The 13,172-nt window shown below is 28.2% G+C and overlaps 1 protein-coding gene across 1 annotated transcript; it reads right to left on the bottom strand.

Moving 5' to 3' along the window:
- Positions 1 to 2,549: 2,549 nt before the first annotated feature.
- LOC114175554 (IQ domain-containing protein IQM1-like) lies at positions 2,550 to 6,372 on the bottom strand. Its single transcript, XM_028060307.1, has 10 exons — positions 6,160 to 6,372; positions 5,912 to 6,120; positions 5,656 to 5,770; positions 5,503 to 5,568; positions 5,298 to 5,386; positions 5,135 to 5,222; positions 4,820 to 5,050; positions 4,615 to 4,716; positions 4,265 to 4,511; positions 2,550 to 2,728 (listed from the first exon to the last, which is right to left on the bottom strand). The coding sequence occupies exons 1-10, from the start codon at positions 6,370 to 6,372 to the stop codon at positions 2,550 to 2,552; spliced, it is 1,539 nt and encodes a 512-aa protein (XP_027916108.1).
- Positions 6,373 to 13,172: the final 6,800 nt, after the last annotated feature.

The raw sequence follows: 13,172 nt of genomic DNA, 5'->3' as shown, positions 1-13,172 counted from the left end.
TCCTAGTATGTGTTCATAATTTTGTAACTCTAAAACTTTACTTTTTTCTCTAATAATTTTATTAATTATTGATATTTTTAAACACTTTTAGCATTTTATTTTACCATTTATAAAACGAATTAACTTGAAAAATTACAATAACATCATATTTAAAAATACGAGCGCCGTGTTTATGCTAGTTTTATAATAAAAAAAAAACACCTACACCTAGCACTAGTAGATTAATAAAAAATATAAAAAAATAATAATAAAATTATATTTTTTTCTTTCTATATATATATATATATATATATATATATATATATATATATATATATATATATTTCTTATCATACTTGAAATGTTTGGTAGAAGATAAATTTTAATTTTCAAAAAATTGAAATTCATATATGTTTTTCATATTCCATTCAATTTTGTAAAAATAGCATTATTATAGTTGAGATTTTTCGTAAAGTTTATTTGACTTAGGCTTTCAGAAAACACGTTCCCATGGGGAGTGAGAAACAAGTTAACCTTCATGAATTAAAATGAAAAGTTTACTTGCAAATCGTTGTTGTAACTTTATTAAACTACGATTTATATATATATATATATATATATATATATATATATATATATATATATATATATATATATGTGTGTGTGTGTGTGTATGTATATTTAGTGTCTAAATTTTAATAAGAAGATAAAATTCGTCGCTATCACAAATTTTAATGTATGTTGGTTTAAAATTTTAATAAGTTCAAAAATAAATTATTTATGATTATATCTATTTATTAAAATTTTGTATTAAATAACCAAAATAAATTAAATTTAGAATAACGAATTTCAATTTTACATACAAATTTTAAATCAAAAACACATGTAATATAAAAAATATATAATAGTTTTGGTTTTCTAAAAAATACTATATAAATATTTTCTGCACTATGTTTTTCTATTCAAATAAAATTTAGTTAATCTTAATAATCAAAATTCTCAATATTTGTAATTCCTTGATACGAGAAAACTTTTAGTTGGAATTGATCAAAAGGCATGGTTTCGTCAGTTTATCCCTAGTTTAAGAGAATGCCATCGTGTTTAAAGGAAAAAAAATCATAAATACTTTCAGAGGATTAAAAATTTAATTAATTAATTTTTTTATCACTTTAAATTATTTTATGTATAACTTAAATATCAGAGTTTTGAAAAATATAAATTTAACATATTAAGAGTTATTTTAGAACACGATATAAATTTAAGATAGCATTATTGTTATATATTAAATCAACCATTTTGTTAATATTGTGAATGTTATAAAATATAAATTATATCAGACAAAGACAATAAGAAAAATAACTACTAATAGTAATAGACGTAATAAGATTTTTTTTAAACTAAAATAATAATTTATAAATTACCTACAAAATGAATACAAAATTATTTACAACAAAATTATTAAAATTTATAATTATAATAATAAAAATAATAATTCTATTACTTTATTATCATTGCCAAAAGATAAGTTGTCAAAATTTTTATGTTAATAACACATTTTATCCCTATTTTATTTATATGACACCACAATTCTCACAAATTCCCAAGAAAAAAAATTCGCGTAAATAAATCCATTAAAGTTGAAAAAGCTATTAATGTTTAAAAAAATGTAAAATTTAGGATTAAATGAAGTAATAGTTAAATTCATAGTGATCAAAGTAAAAATATATAATTTTATGAAAATGGAGTGTTAAAAACATTTTACTAATATATATTTATGGTAAAAATGTTTCTACATTACCTAAATAACATAACTGACACATGTGTTTTTATCTGAAAGTAATTTAAATTTAAATAATTAACTTAATATAATTAGAATTTCTAAATTTATTTTAGTTTTTAAAATCATATGAAACTATTTTCAATGACTCAAAGGGCAGTCATCTAAAGTTGACTCAGTGATTCCCAGTAAAATGAAAAACAAAAGTCAATGAGAAAGACGATATTAACTTAATGAAAAAGTCATGAGGTGTTCAATTTGACTGATTGGAATGATCTCTGTGTCATGTAATTGAAGAAAGTGTTTTTTTCTGCGTCATGAATTTATAATATATTAATCCCCTATGTTTATCATCCTAATTATTATGTAAAACAAAACCTAATTATTGATTACATGGATCCCAAAGTATAATAAAGCTTTCAAACAATAATTGCTCACATAATTAAGTTCCAGTGTTAAACACTTGTTTGTAGTTGATAACAATGATGTTAGGATTTCAGTTTGATACAGGCTTCTTAACTATATATCCTTAAAGTTTCTATTTAAAAACTTTTTCTACAACTTCCTTAAATAACTTTGAGAAATATTCATGAATGGAATCTTTTTAACAAACTTACTTATATTCCGACCTTGTTTGTTTACTGGTCAGAAACATTATCGTAACCCTCAAAATGATAGAAAAATTGTTGTTAGTCCTATGATCTCATCATGTGCTAGTTGTCACGTTGCACCATTAAGTGTCGATCTACTTTTACCAGGGCAAAGTTGAATAATTTTCGTCAATTCCAACATTTTAACTGGCTGGAATCGGGTTTCTTGGACTGGGCAAGCCCATGTATGCAAGCCTGGGGGAGATCCTCACTTTTGGGCTGGGCCTGGGAGAAGGAATTGGGCCGTAGTTGCTCAAGCGTGCAGAAGTGGGCCTTGGAGACAAATTGACTTGTTCCAGCGCTCTCGATTGCAAGTGGGGGGCTTCTCCCTGCACCTCCAACAATTCTTCAGTACCCCCAAAAATTACTCTAATACCCTTATTTACAACCGGCTGAGAGAGTGGGTGAAAGTGGTTACGTGCGTTACCAACATCCTGCACCCCCATTACTTCTTCAAATCCGTTTCGTTTCTTCTTCATGCTGTCTTCACTTTCATTTAAATTTTTGCTCTCTCAGTGGTTCGTGGTGCCTCACAGTTTTAATTTCTCTGTCATTCGTCTGTCCTTCGTTCGTTCATTCTCTCTACTATTTCCATCCAGGTTAGCCCCAGCTTAAATAAAAAATCAAAATGCATGCGAAACGGAATACAGAATCCGTTTCATACAGTTTTGAAACGGATTCTGTATTCCGTTTCGCATGCATTTTGATTTTCGTATCACACGCCATTCCTTTACCAATTCAAATTCAATCATTAATACTCTTCTCTCCACCATTCCTACCAGTTTAAAACACGCTCCACCCCTCCAACCACTTTAAAACACGCCAAAACGGGTTTCAGAAAAACAAAAAAAAACACCAAACGGAATACACATTCCGTTTCAGCACGAAAAACCTAAATACGAAACGGATTCTACGATCCGTTTCGTTAAAAAAAAAAAAAAAAAAACTGAAACGGATTTCACGTGCCGTTTCATTAAAAAAAAAAAACAAAAACGGAATTGGAATTCCGTTTCACCTTTGTAGGAAACGGATTCCAGATTCCGTTTCCTTAAGAAAAAAAAAAAAGGATCGGACCCACCCAGTTCTCTTGCACTGTCTGCAACAAAATGTTCAACCGTTTCAACAACATGCAGGTGATTATTCTGCCACATCTCACAAAATAAATCACTCAAATCATAATTTCATGATCAATTTTAAAGCCTAGGTGAAAAGGATTTGGAAGAAAGTATGTAGAAGAAAAACCGCCACCTCTTTTTTATCACAGATTTACATTACACTCTCTGGTTATAATGTTTGAATTTGACACCATTAGTACTGCTTTTTCTTTCCTACAGAAAATAGCTGCGATTTGTTTCAAAAGTTATCTCTTCAGTTATCAAGGCCATTGAAGGATTTCAGGACTCTTCAGACTCACTACAAGAGGAAGCATGGAGCAAAGCCTTTTGGGTGCAGAAAGTGTGGCAAGCCTTTTGCTGTGAGAGGGGATTGGAGGGAAGAGGAGAAAAGGGACCTGGACCAAGGGGAGAAGAAGGGTGTGTTGATGCGCGGCTTCGGAACGCTTTGGAGGAGAAAAGGATGCTGGGAGAACAATGGTGTGTGGAGGCTGTGTGGGAGAAGAGGAAGAAGAACGAGACTGTGTGTGGGAGAAGAGGAAGAAGAACGAGAGTGTGTGAGGCTGCGTGGGAGAACACCAGGGAGAAGAGGAGAGTGTGTGCTTTTAGGGGTGCAAACACACGGTAAAAAAGAGATGGAGTTACTCTTCATTTTTACCAAAGACAAACATGGAAATAAAATTAGTTTTGGGGGTACTGAAGATTTTATTGGAGGTGTAGGGAGAAGCCCCCTTGCAAGTGTCCAGGGTAGTCACGGACACACCCAATACGAGGCCCAGTCCCATTGGTCCACTTACAAGACAACCTCTTGGAAAGGTTGAATGTTGGCGCGTCATCCTTTTTGTCCACAATTATTTTATTCGCATTGATTGTACTTGATGGGCCCGTGAGAGAAATTAGAGTAGGGCCCATAGTTTGTTGTGAATCATCAATGGCAGCAGTAAATGAGTTGGTCGCAGCAAGAGAAGGAGTATCATCATCTATTGCACATCTCTGCATGAAACAAGCAGAAACAATTAGATATTCATCATTTGGTTGAATAAGGTGGTAGAGTGTGTAGTTTAGTTTGCGATTTTGGAGAGGACCAAACACTTACCTTTACATTGGTGAGGTCTACGTTGTGCTCCTCCAGAAAGCTTAAAAATTCCTTGAAATTCTCTTCTGTTGGGTGATAATGACCACTGTATGGCCAAATAGCCTGCATTATTGTGCATGCAACAACGTTTAATAATTATGACAATGACTTTGGTTTGGTTATTATGATTATGCTGTGTGATGATGCAGTGTTGTATATATTGTACCTCAAGATCACCTTCATGGGCCACTAATCTTCCAGCTGCTGTGGTTGCACCACCAGAAAGAAAACTTGAGTGTTGAAATCTACCCTTCTGTTTTCTCCCCACATACAAGGCCCTTGTGGTGCTAAGAACAAATATCCATTTGGATCTCTCGTCGGTGTTCACGAGTTTCCCATCTTTTTTGTAAACTAGCTTTCCATTTTTAACTATCACTTCATATTCTTCCCTTTCTTTCTGAAATGGTAACAACAGAGATAAACAATGTTATCATAGTATTCAAGTTATTTGTTGTGAAAGGTTTGTTCAGAGGTAACTTACTGGTCCAAGATATCTAATGCATTGGCCTTGTAGTGTGTTCCTTGGGCAGTTCTTAAGATTTATTTCTTTGCCATCTCCAACATCCAACCTATGTATTATAAAACACCAAGTTAAATCACCACCCAAAACCTTCGTCTTTTACCATCTGAGAACAAGAGCTAACCAATAGAAAAATGGTTGAGTGCTTTGACTTTCAAACCAAGTGTCATAATACAGCTTCAAATTGTGTCCATAGCGATGACGTGGGTCAATCTGCACACAAACAAGAAAGAACTAACTGTTAACATAGATTAGAGCAGAAGTTAAAAAGCGTACTTCATTTCAACAGTTCAATTATTAGCAAGAAAGGATCAGATTGAAGGATTTACAGCTTCAAGCCAATGTTGCAGGGCTAGTTTTTGTGCCTTGTCATCTTTGGATAAACCTTTGCCGACCTTTAAAAAAACAACATGAAGAAGACGATGACTAAAGTTAACTTGAATTATGAGAAAACTGAAAACATTGGAATATTGAACCAATACCTTAGCTGCTCTTGTCCTTGCCCTTGCCCACCTTGACACTGCAGTTTCTGGTTTTTGGACATCAAAGAATGACACAGAACTCCTTTTAAGAGCTGCAACATCCAATGCCTTCCACCTACAACATTTCAAATATGTAAACTAATAACACATTTAACTAACCTAGACTATTCATTTTTTAACAATGCTAAATAAAATAAGAGCTTAACTTCTATAATTACTTGCAAAACTGTTTTTGCCTTTTCTTATCGAGACTTACCATAGTTCTTCCACGACCACTGCACAATCTGCAAGGTTTCTTCGAGTGCGGTAACCCTTGTACACTTTTTGGAGTTTTGTTGCAGCTGCATCAAGCTCGTTGGGAGGTCTAGAGGGAGAGAAAACTGTTGCTTTAGGGAGAGAAAGCAAAGACACTGGTTTATGTTTCAGTTGATCTTTGCTTGGAAGATTATTCCAATCCATGTTCTCCTCGTCTTGAACAAACGAAAATTTTCTTTCAAGGATCACACATTGGGGTCTGTGATCCCTTAACCGGTTTGAACTTCTGGATCCGTTTGGCAAAACAGTAGTAGTTTTTGATTCTCCTTTCTTAAAGCTAGGTGCTCTTAAAATCAAGGTTCCATCTTTGGAAGCAAAGCTCACATTGAAAGGCATATCAAAGAAAAGCTGTCTGGACATTTCTTCCAACGCAGATTTGAGCAAGGAAAGTGATAATCCCATAGAGCTATACGCACTTCAATTTCTCTGCACACAAAAAAATCATACCCTCATAAATTTTAGAGTCATTTTAATTCGTAATTTGAAATCATTTTGAAAGAGGACAAAAAGCAAAGCAATGAAACAAACAATGATGTCTTAGTTCTCATGTGCAAATTAATGAACCTGTATGAAAAAAAAAAGAAGTTCGAACAATTAGACACACGAAAGTCCATAAGAAGAATGGTTTACCGTTCTTGTTCTTGATGTTTTCTGTATGTTATTTGTTGCTGAATATAAACGAAGAAGATGGGTCTATCACAGTCGCTCTTCTTGGCTTTTATAGCGACAAATACTTCTCCTCGGTCAGCGTTCCTTCACAGTTCAAACGTGTCAGAAACTTGAAAGTGAGAAATGAGGGCGGTCTTCGAATTCCAAAGACGAATCTTCCAACACACCTTCGATATGGAAAATAAATGTTGGAGTATGCATATACAAGGTTACTGTTTTTTGTTTTCCCAATGTGCATATCCACGACACGATCATGACCCACGAGTTGGTTGTGGAATTAAAAACTTTTTGGTTTGATTTGTTCTTTTTTGAGTTTAGTGGGAAATCGAAAGTTCTTAGTAGCAAAGATTAATTGTGTTTGCATTTCTTTTCTCCTCTTACATCAGACCATAAAAGTAAGAGCAACCCCTCAGTAAAGATGGTGGTCAAAGAAAGTAAGCCTCCATGAAACACAACCCACACTATGATAATAAAAAACAATAACAAAGATATTAAAAAGTTTGTTTTAATCAGCATTTTAGTTTTAACATTTGTGAGTTTAATCCAATCTCATTCTTTAATTTAGTTTCTATTTTACTATTAAGTGTCGTCTGTTATGTTAAACGGGTATTATTATAAGTTTTGACATTTTTTTAAAATTTTTTGAAGTTTTTTTTCTTAGTCATTTTAGTTTTGATCTGGGGATTTTTTAATGAAAATAGTGCACATTTCGACTACAACTTTAACTTCTTAATTAAAAAGGGTGAACAGACAGTTGTATATCCTCTTATGTCTTTGTGTTTTCTCTGCATTTTTAAGAAATTGGAAAGGACTTCATGTTTTGAGGTAGATAACGACTTCAAGCTATGGAGCTATGAGATGGAGGAGGGTGGAAGGACGGCGCGTGGTGATTAATTTTTTTTTTTTTGCAGAATGACTTTGTTAATGTGTGTTTAATGGGATTTTGTTTGGCCGAAGCGAAGTTGGTGATGGATAACACTTTGAGTATGGTGTGTTGTTAGTGATAATAATGTAAAAGTTGTCTACAATAGGTATAATGTATAAGGTGATGAGTGATGAGCATGAAGAATGATTGTAGCTGAATTCATGTATATCACTACTAACAAAAGTGATATGGATGTAAGTCTTGAAGTATACTTAAAATCATTTTCTATGGGTGATTACCAACATAAGTTTTGCGTTTGCATAATTTTAAAAATTAGAAAATAAAAGTATTATTATCATATGTTATAAAATAAAATGTTTTAAGTATATTTTAATTATCTTGTATATGTTTATGTGATTTTTTTTTTATATTGAAACGTAAAAATCGGATCAAACATACAAGAAAATTAAGAGTTATGTTTAATCTAATTTTATTAACTTTTATTATCATAAATAAAATAACATGACCCACGAGTTTGTTGTGGAATTCAAAGTTTTTTGGTTTGATTTGTTCTTTTTTTAGTGTAGCGGAAATTTGGGAGTTCTTAGCAAAAATTGTGTTTGCATTTCTTTTCTCCTCCTAAATGAGAGCATAAAAGTAAGAATCACCCCTCATTAATGTTGTGTTTGGATCCGCATGAGTACTGTTTATGTCAATGGAAAATGGGTTGCGAATGTGTTTGGTTCCACTGATTTGTGCTGATTTGAGATAACGAATTTCCAATGGGTTGCAGATTTTGATACTCTCTAAAATAAAGAGAAAGGCAGGAAAAAACAACTCATCACGTTTAAATTACTTCATTATTCTTGTGTATAAAAATTAATTTGTTTTATATATAATCGTTTATATATATATATATATATATATATATATATATATATATATATATATATATATATATATATATATATATATATATATATATATATTATGTATATTATAATAATAGAATACTAGCGTACACAAAGGTGTTGTTGCACCTGTGTGTACGTATTTTTTAAATATATGTGATATTATATTAGTAGGTCATGATTATGTAATATTATTAAGTTAATATATCAAATAAAATTATATTTATTAAAAATAATATGAGATATATCAGAAAAGATGAAAGAATAACTTTTGATAAATAGAGAAAAAAAGAAGAGCAAAAATAAACGATTTTATAAAAAAGTTTGTAAAAGTAATGGTTAATTTTCACAAATTTAATAAATAATTATATTTTAAAGGGTAAATTTGGTATTTTGAGATGTGGACACAAAAGAGGAAATCCTCTTTATATATTGTTATAGATATTATAAAGATAATATATATATATATATATATATATATATATATATATTATTAACTATAATCATAATTACTATTATATAATAAAATATATATAATAGTTATATATTATTATATGTATATTATGATATATATTATCGATACTATATATAATAATCATATTTTATATATATATATATATATATATATATATATATATATATATATAATAATTATGCATATATATTTAATTAATATTTTTTAAATATTAATAATAATAATAATAATAATTATTATTATTATTATATAATAATATTATTATCATTATTATTATTCAGATAAATATTTTTTGTAAATGAATTAATTATATAAAATAAAATAAATTTAAATAAATGTGGAGATATAAATTAAATAGTCTATATTATAAATTATTTTAAGTTATCATTGAGAATAATAATAATAATATATTTTAAGTTATTAATGATATCAATAAATTATATTTTTCTAATTTTAAATAATTGTTTTTATTTTATTTTAATATTTTTCTTCTATTTACATTGAAAGGTAAAATGATAATCATACAATTTACTCTATTAAAAATTATAATTTATTAAATTTTATCAGTCAAATTATACACAAACTTTCCACTCAAATAATAACATCTTTTTCTTAATCCAAACAACTTCATTTTTACGTACAAATCAACTAAAATCAATATAAATTCATTCTCTCAAATCCACACTCCAATCCAAACAAAGTATAAAGGTGGAGGATAAGAAAAGTAAGCTTCCATGAAACACAACCCACACTCTTTATTATAATAAAAAACAATAACAAATATATTAAAAAATTTGTTTTAATAAGTATTTTAGTTTGACCATTTGTGAGTTTAATTCAATCTGATTCTTTAACTTTTTCCTCCTTTATTTAGTTTATATTTTATTATTCAATTTTGTTTGTTATGTCACACCAGTGTTGATATAAGTTTTGACTTTTCAAATTTTTTTTCTTCTTTTTGCATATTTGTTTTGTTTATGAATCACAATGACGCAATTCGATATTGATGAATATGATGTTGTATTCTCTTATGTCACGTGATCTTCTTTATGGTTAGAAAAAAATTAAAAGGACTCTATCTTTGTAGGTGGATAACAACTTTAAGCGGTGGAGCTTTGATAATTTTTTTTTTTATAATGACTTCGTTGATGTATGTTTAATGAGATCTTGCTTGGTTGAAATTATGTTGATGATGTTACTACCTTGATTGTGGTTAGTTGTCATTGACATCGATGTAAAAGTTGTCAACAATAAATACATTGGATAAGGATGATGAGGGATGATCGTGAAGAATGATTGTCTCGATTAATAAATTCATGTATATCACTAATGACAAGAGTATCCTAAATATAAGTGTTTAACCATTTTAATCATATATTTTTATTTTTGTTCTTATTCTACTTAAAATAATAATGTTTCTATCGGTGATAGGTGACGTCCCAAAATAATTTTGCACCTTAATAATTTTGAAAAATAGAAAAAAAATCAAATATTATAATTAAAAGTTATAAAATTAAATTTTTAAAATATATTTTAATTATCTTGTATGTTTATTTGATTTTTGTGATATTGAAAGATAAAGATCAGATCAAACATAGTTATGTTTTGGAGATCCTACTTAACCTTTCTATTGATATGATATTAGCTAAAAAAATGTATAGGTTTTTATAAATAAAAAAACACTTATGAATATATGCAAAGTAAAATTGTAATATAATTAATATTTAAAAAATAATTATACAATTTTTTTTATTAAGTATCATAATCATACAGTCAATTTTTGTTATCACTAACCAGTTTTACATAAATGATAAAAATTAATTTGCTATATTCACATCCTCACAAATATGCGAAATAAAACGAAGAAATGAAAGTTTCAAACATACAATAACAAATATAACCTTGAAAAGAAATTTATGAAAAATGAATAAATAAATTATACTTATAATAATATATAATAATAATAATAATAATAATAATAATAATAATAATAATAATAATTCCTTTACATTACTTTTACGATTAAGAGCAAAATAATAATTTTTTATTTTTATCAAATACTATTTTTCTTAATTTATCAAATTCATCATATCACTTATTAATTTTTATAAACTTTCATCTTAAATCTCTTCATTTTCTCATTTTTTTTCTTAATTTAAAAAACATTACCTTAATTCTTTTTCCCTTCAAATTCATAAAAATTTGTTTTTCAAATCAATCTTCAAATCTAAACATAGCAAAGATAATGAGACATGGATGTCAATGTTAAAAAAGAAAAAAAAGAACAAATTAGTTAAGAATCAATCTTATTATTAAGTGTTTACATATATATATATATATATATATATATATATATATATAATTATTTTTTGTGTTTATATTTATTTTTCAGTTTTAACTATTTTTTGAAATTTCTTTTTTTTTTTAAATTTAACTATTTGTTTAATTAAAAAATGACCTACAAAATAAATTATTGATGATACAAAAATATTTAAATTTTATTTTACAATTATAGTAATAACAATAAAACCAATTTTTTTTTATTATTATAAAAAATAAGTAAAAACACGTGTGTAACACGTATATTTTCATATTATATATATATATATATATATATATATATATATATATATATAAATTAAAATTGTAATTAAAAATATATAAATATTATCATTCAAAATTAAAACCGTTAAGTGCTTGAAGCTAAATATTTGGTTTTATACATATTTTATTATAATATTTTTTTAATTATATTTATTTAAGAAAATAAAACTGTGTACCTATTAGCAGAATTGGTTGAGAAGAGGAACTTCAACTTACACCGACCAAAATGAAAAGAGTGATTTTGACTAATTTAGGTTTTCTTCAATCATGTGAAGTTGTTGTGAAGGTCAAGATAATTCAAACAGTATCGTTAGTTTGAGTGTGAACAAAACCCAAAAGACATTTATAAAATAACCGAACCTTTTTCCACTCGTATTACAGTTGAGGATGAAAGCACGTGCCAACAAACAGTTCTGAGTTCATGTTTATAACTCTGATGTTAAGTGTGAAACATGTAAAACTTCAACACGTGGGTCAAGCCGATCTCAACGTCAAAATTCAAGAATATTCAATGGTCTGTGTGGTTATATCTCTCAACTTTGTCCCTTTTTCCAGGACACGGTTCCGAGTTAAAAAACGTTAAAAAACGAAACAAGTTTGTGTTTCAATTCAAATGTCACATCATCATTAATTCTAGTGGTGAATTTCAGTAATCATCAAAAATAAATTTCTTATATGTTAGTTGGGTTCAGGGAAAGGCATCCTATTAGCATTTTCAAACTGTTTAAAAACTCTCAATTATTTTATAAATTATATATATAATTAACTATTCCTCACATACTACATCACAAAACAAAGCAAAATATTGTTTCCTTTGTGTTTCTTAAAGGAAAGACGTTTTCTACCCTTAGAGGTCAATGAAGCTGAAGACTTAATATTTTCACACACTAGCATAATCTAGGTAACCACTGAGAAAAAGTAAGAATGTGTGAATAAGAGATAAAGATGAGAAATAATCATTTTAATATTTATATTCTAGATACCAGATTGTCTAATAGTAGAGTGAATTACAAATTTTGATGTTAGTCTTATCCTTTTATGACAAGTTTAAAATCAAACCATGAATAAATAAGTTTCTTTTATAAAGTTAGAGTTCTTCGACTTAAAAGATATTATAAGGATCATGGAGAAGAGAGAATATGAAAATATATTTATATTTGTGCATGTGTACATGGATAAAATTAATATATTTTTTACAAGGGGTTCTAACAAAATATAAGACTTAACTATTATTGATAAAATTAATTTTAGTTTCTTTTGTATATAAATCTCTTTAAATTCATATTAACTTCGAAAAGTAATTACCAGTATATGTTTAAAAGTTCAAAGAGATTTTGAGAATATTAGCAACTTCAAGTTTTGCTAGAAGATGAATGACTTGAATTTCATGATGTATTATTTTGTGTAAAAAAATACAGGCTAAATTCAGAATGATTAGCTCATGAGTACATAATATGATAACCAATGAAACTACACTCACAGTGTAACAATATGTTTCTCCGAATGAAAGTTTACTGAAAAAAGAATCTTAATCAAACTAATTATTTGGTAACAATTCCAATACTACAATATTCAATTTGACGATGTTATTCTCTTTCTTATACTTTAACATGATATCCGTAGTACTTTCAAAATTATGTTGATTTTGGTAGATCCATGGTCTCTAAAGAACTTTTTT

Source organism: Vigna unguiculata, chromosome 3, assembly GCF_004118075.2.
Source record: "Vigna unguiculata cultivar IT97K-499-35 chromosome 3, ASM411807v1, whole genome shotgun sequence".
Classification (NCBI taxonomy): domain Eukaryota; kingdom Viridiplantae; phylum Streptophyta; class Magnoliopsida; order Fabales; family Fabaceae; genus Vigna; species Vigna unguiculata.
The sequence above is the reverse complement of the archived record's forward strand: the minus strand, read 5'-3'. Positions and strand labels throughout refer to the sequence as shown.

What these genes read in the sequence shown, in the direction of transcription:
- LOC114175554 (XM_028060307.1), bottom strand. Translation starts at nt 6,372, where the DNA reads ATGGGATTATCACTTTCCTTGCTCAAATCTGCGTTGGAAGAAATGTCC. An exon ending in ACTCAACCATTTTTCTATTG is followed by an intron (nt 5,223 to 5,297) that starts GTTAGCTCTTGT and finishes TATAATACATAG; the next exon opens with GTTGGATGTTGGAGATGGCA. An exon ending in CCCATGAAGGTGATCTTGAG is followed by an intron (nt 4,717 to 4,819) that starts GTACAATATATA and finishes ACAATAATGCAG; the next exon opens with GCTATTTGGCCATACAGTGG.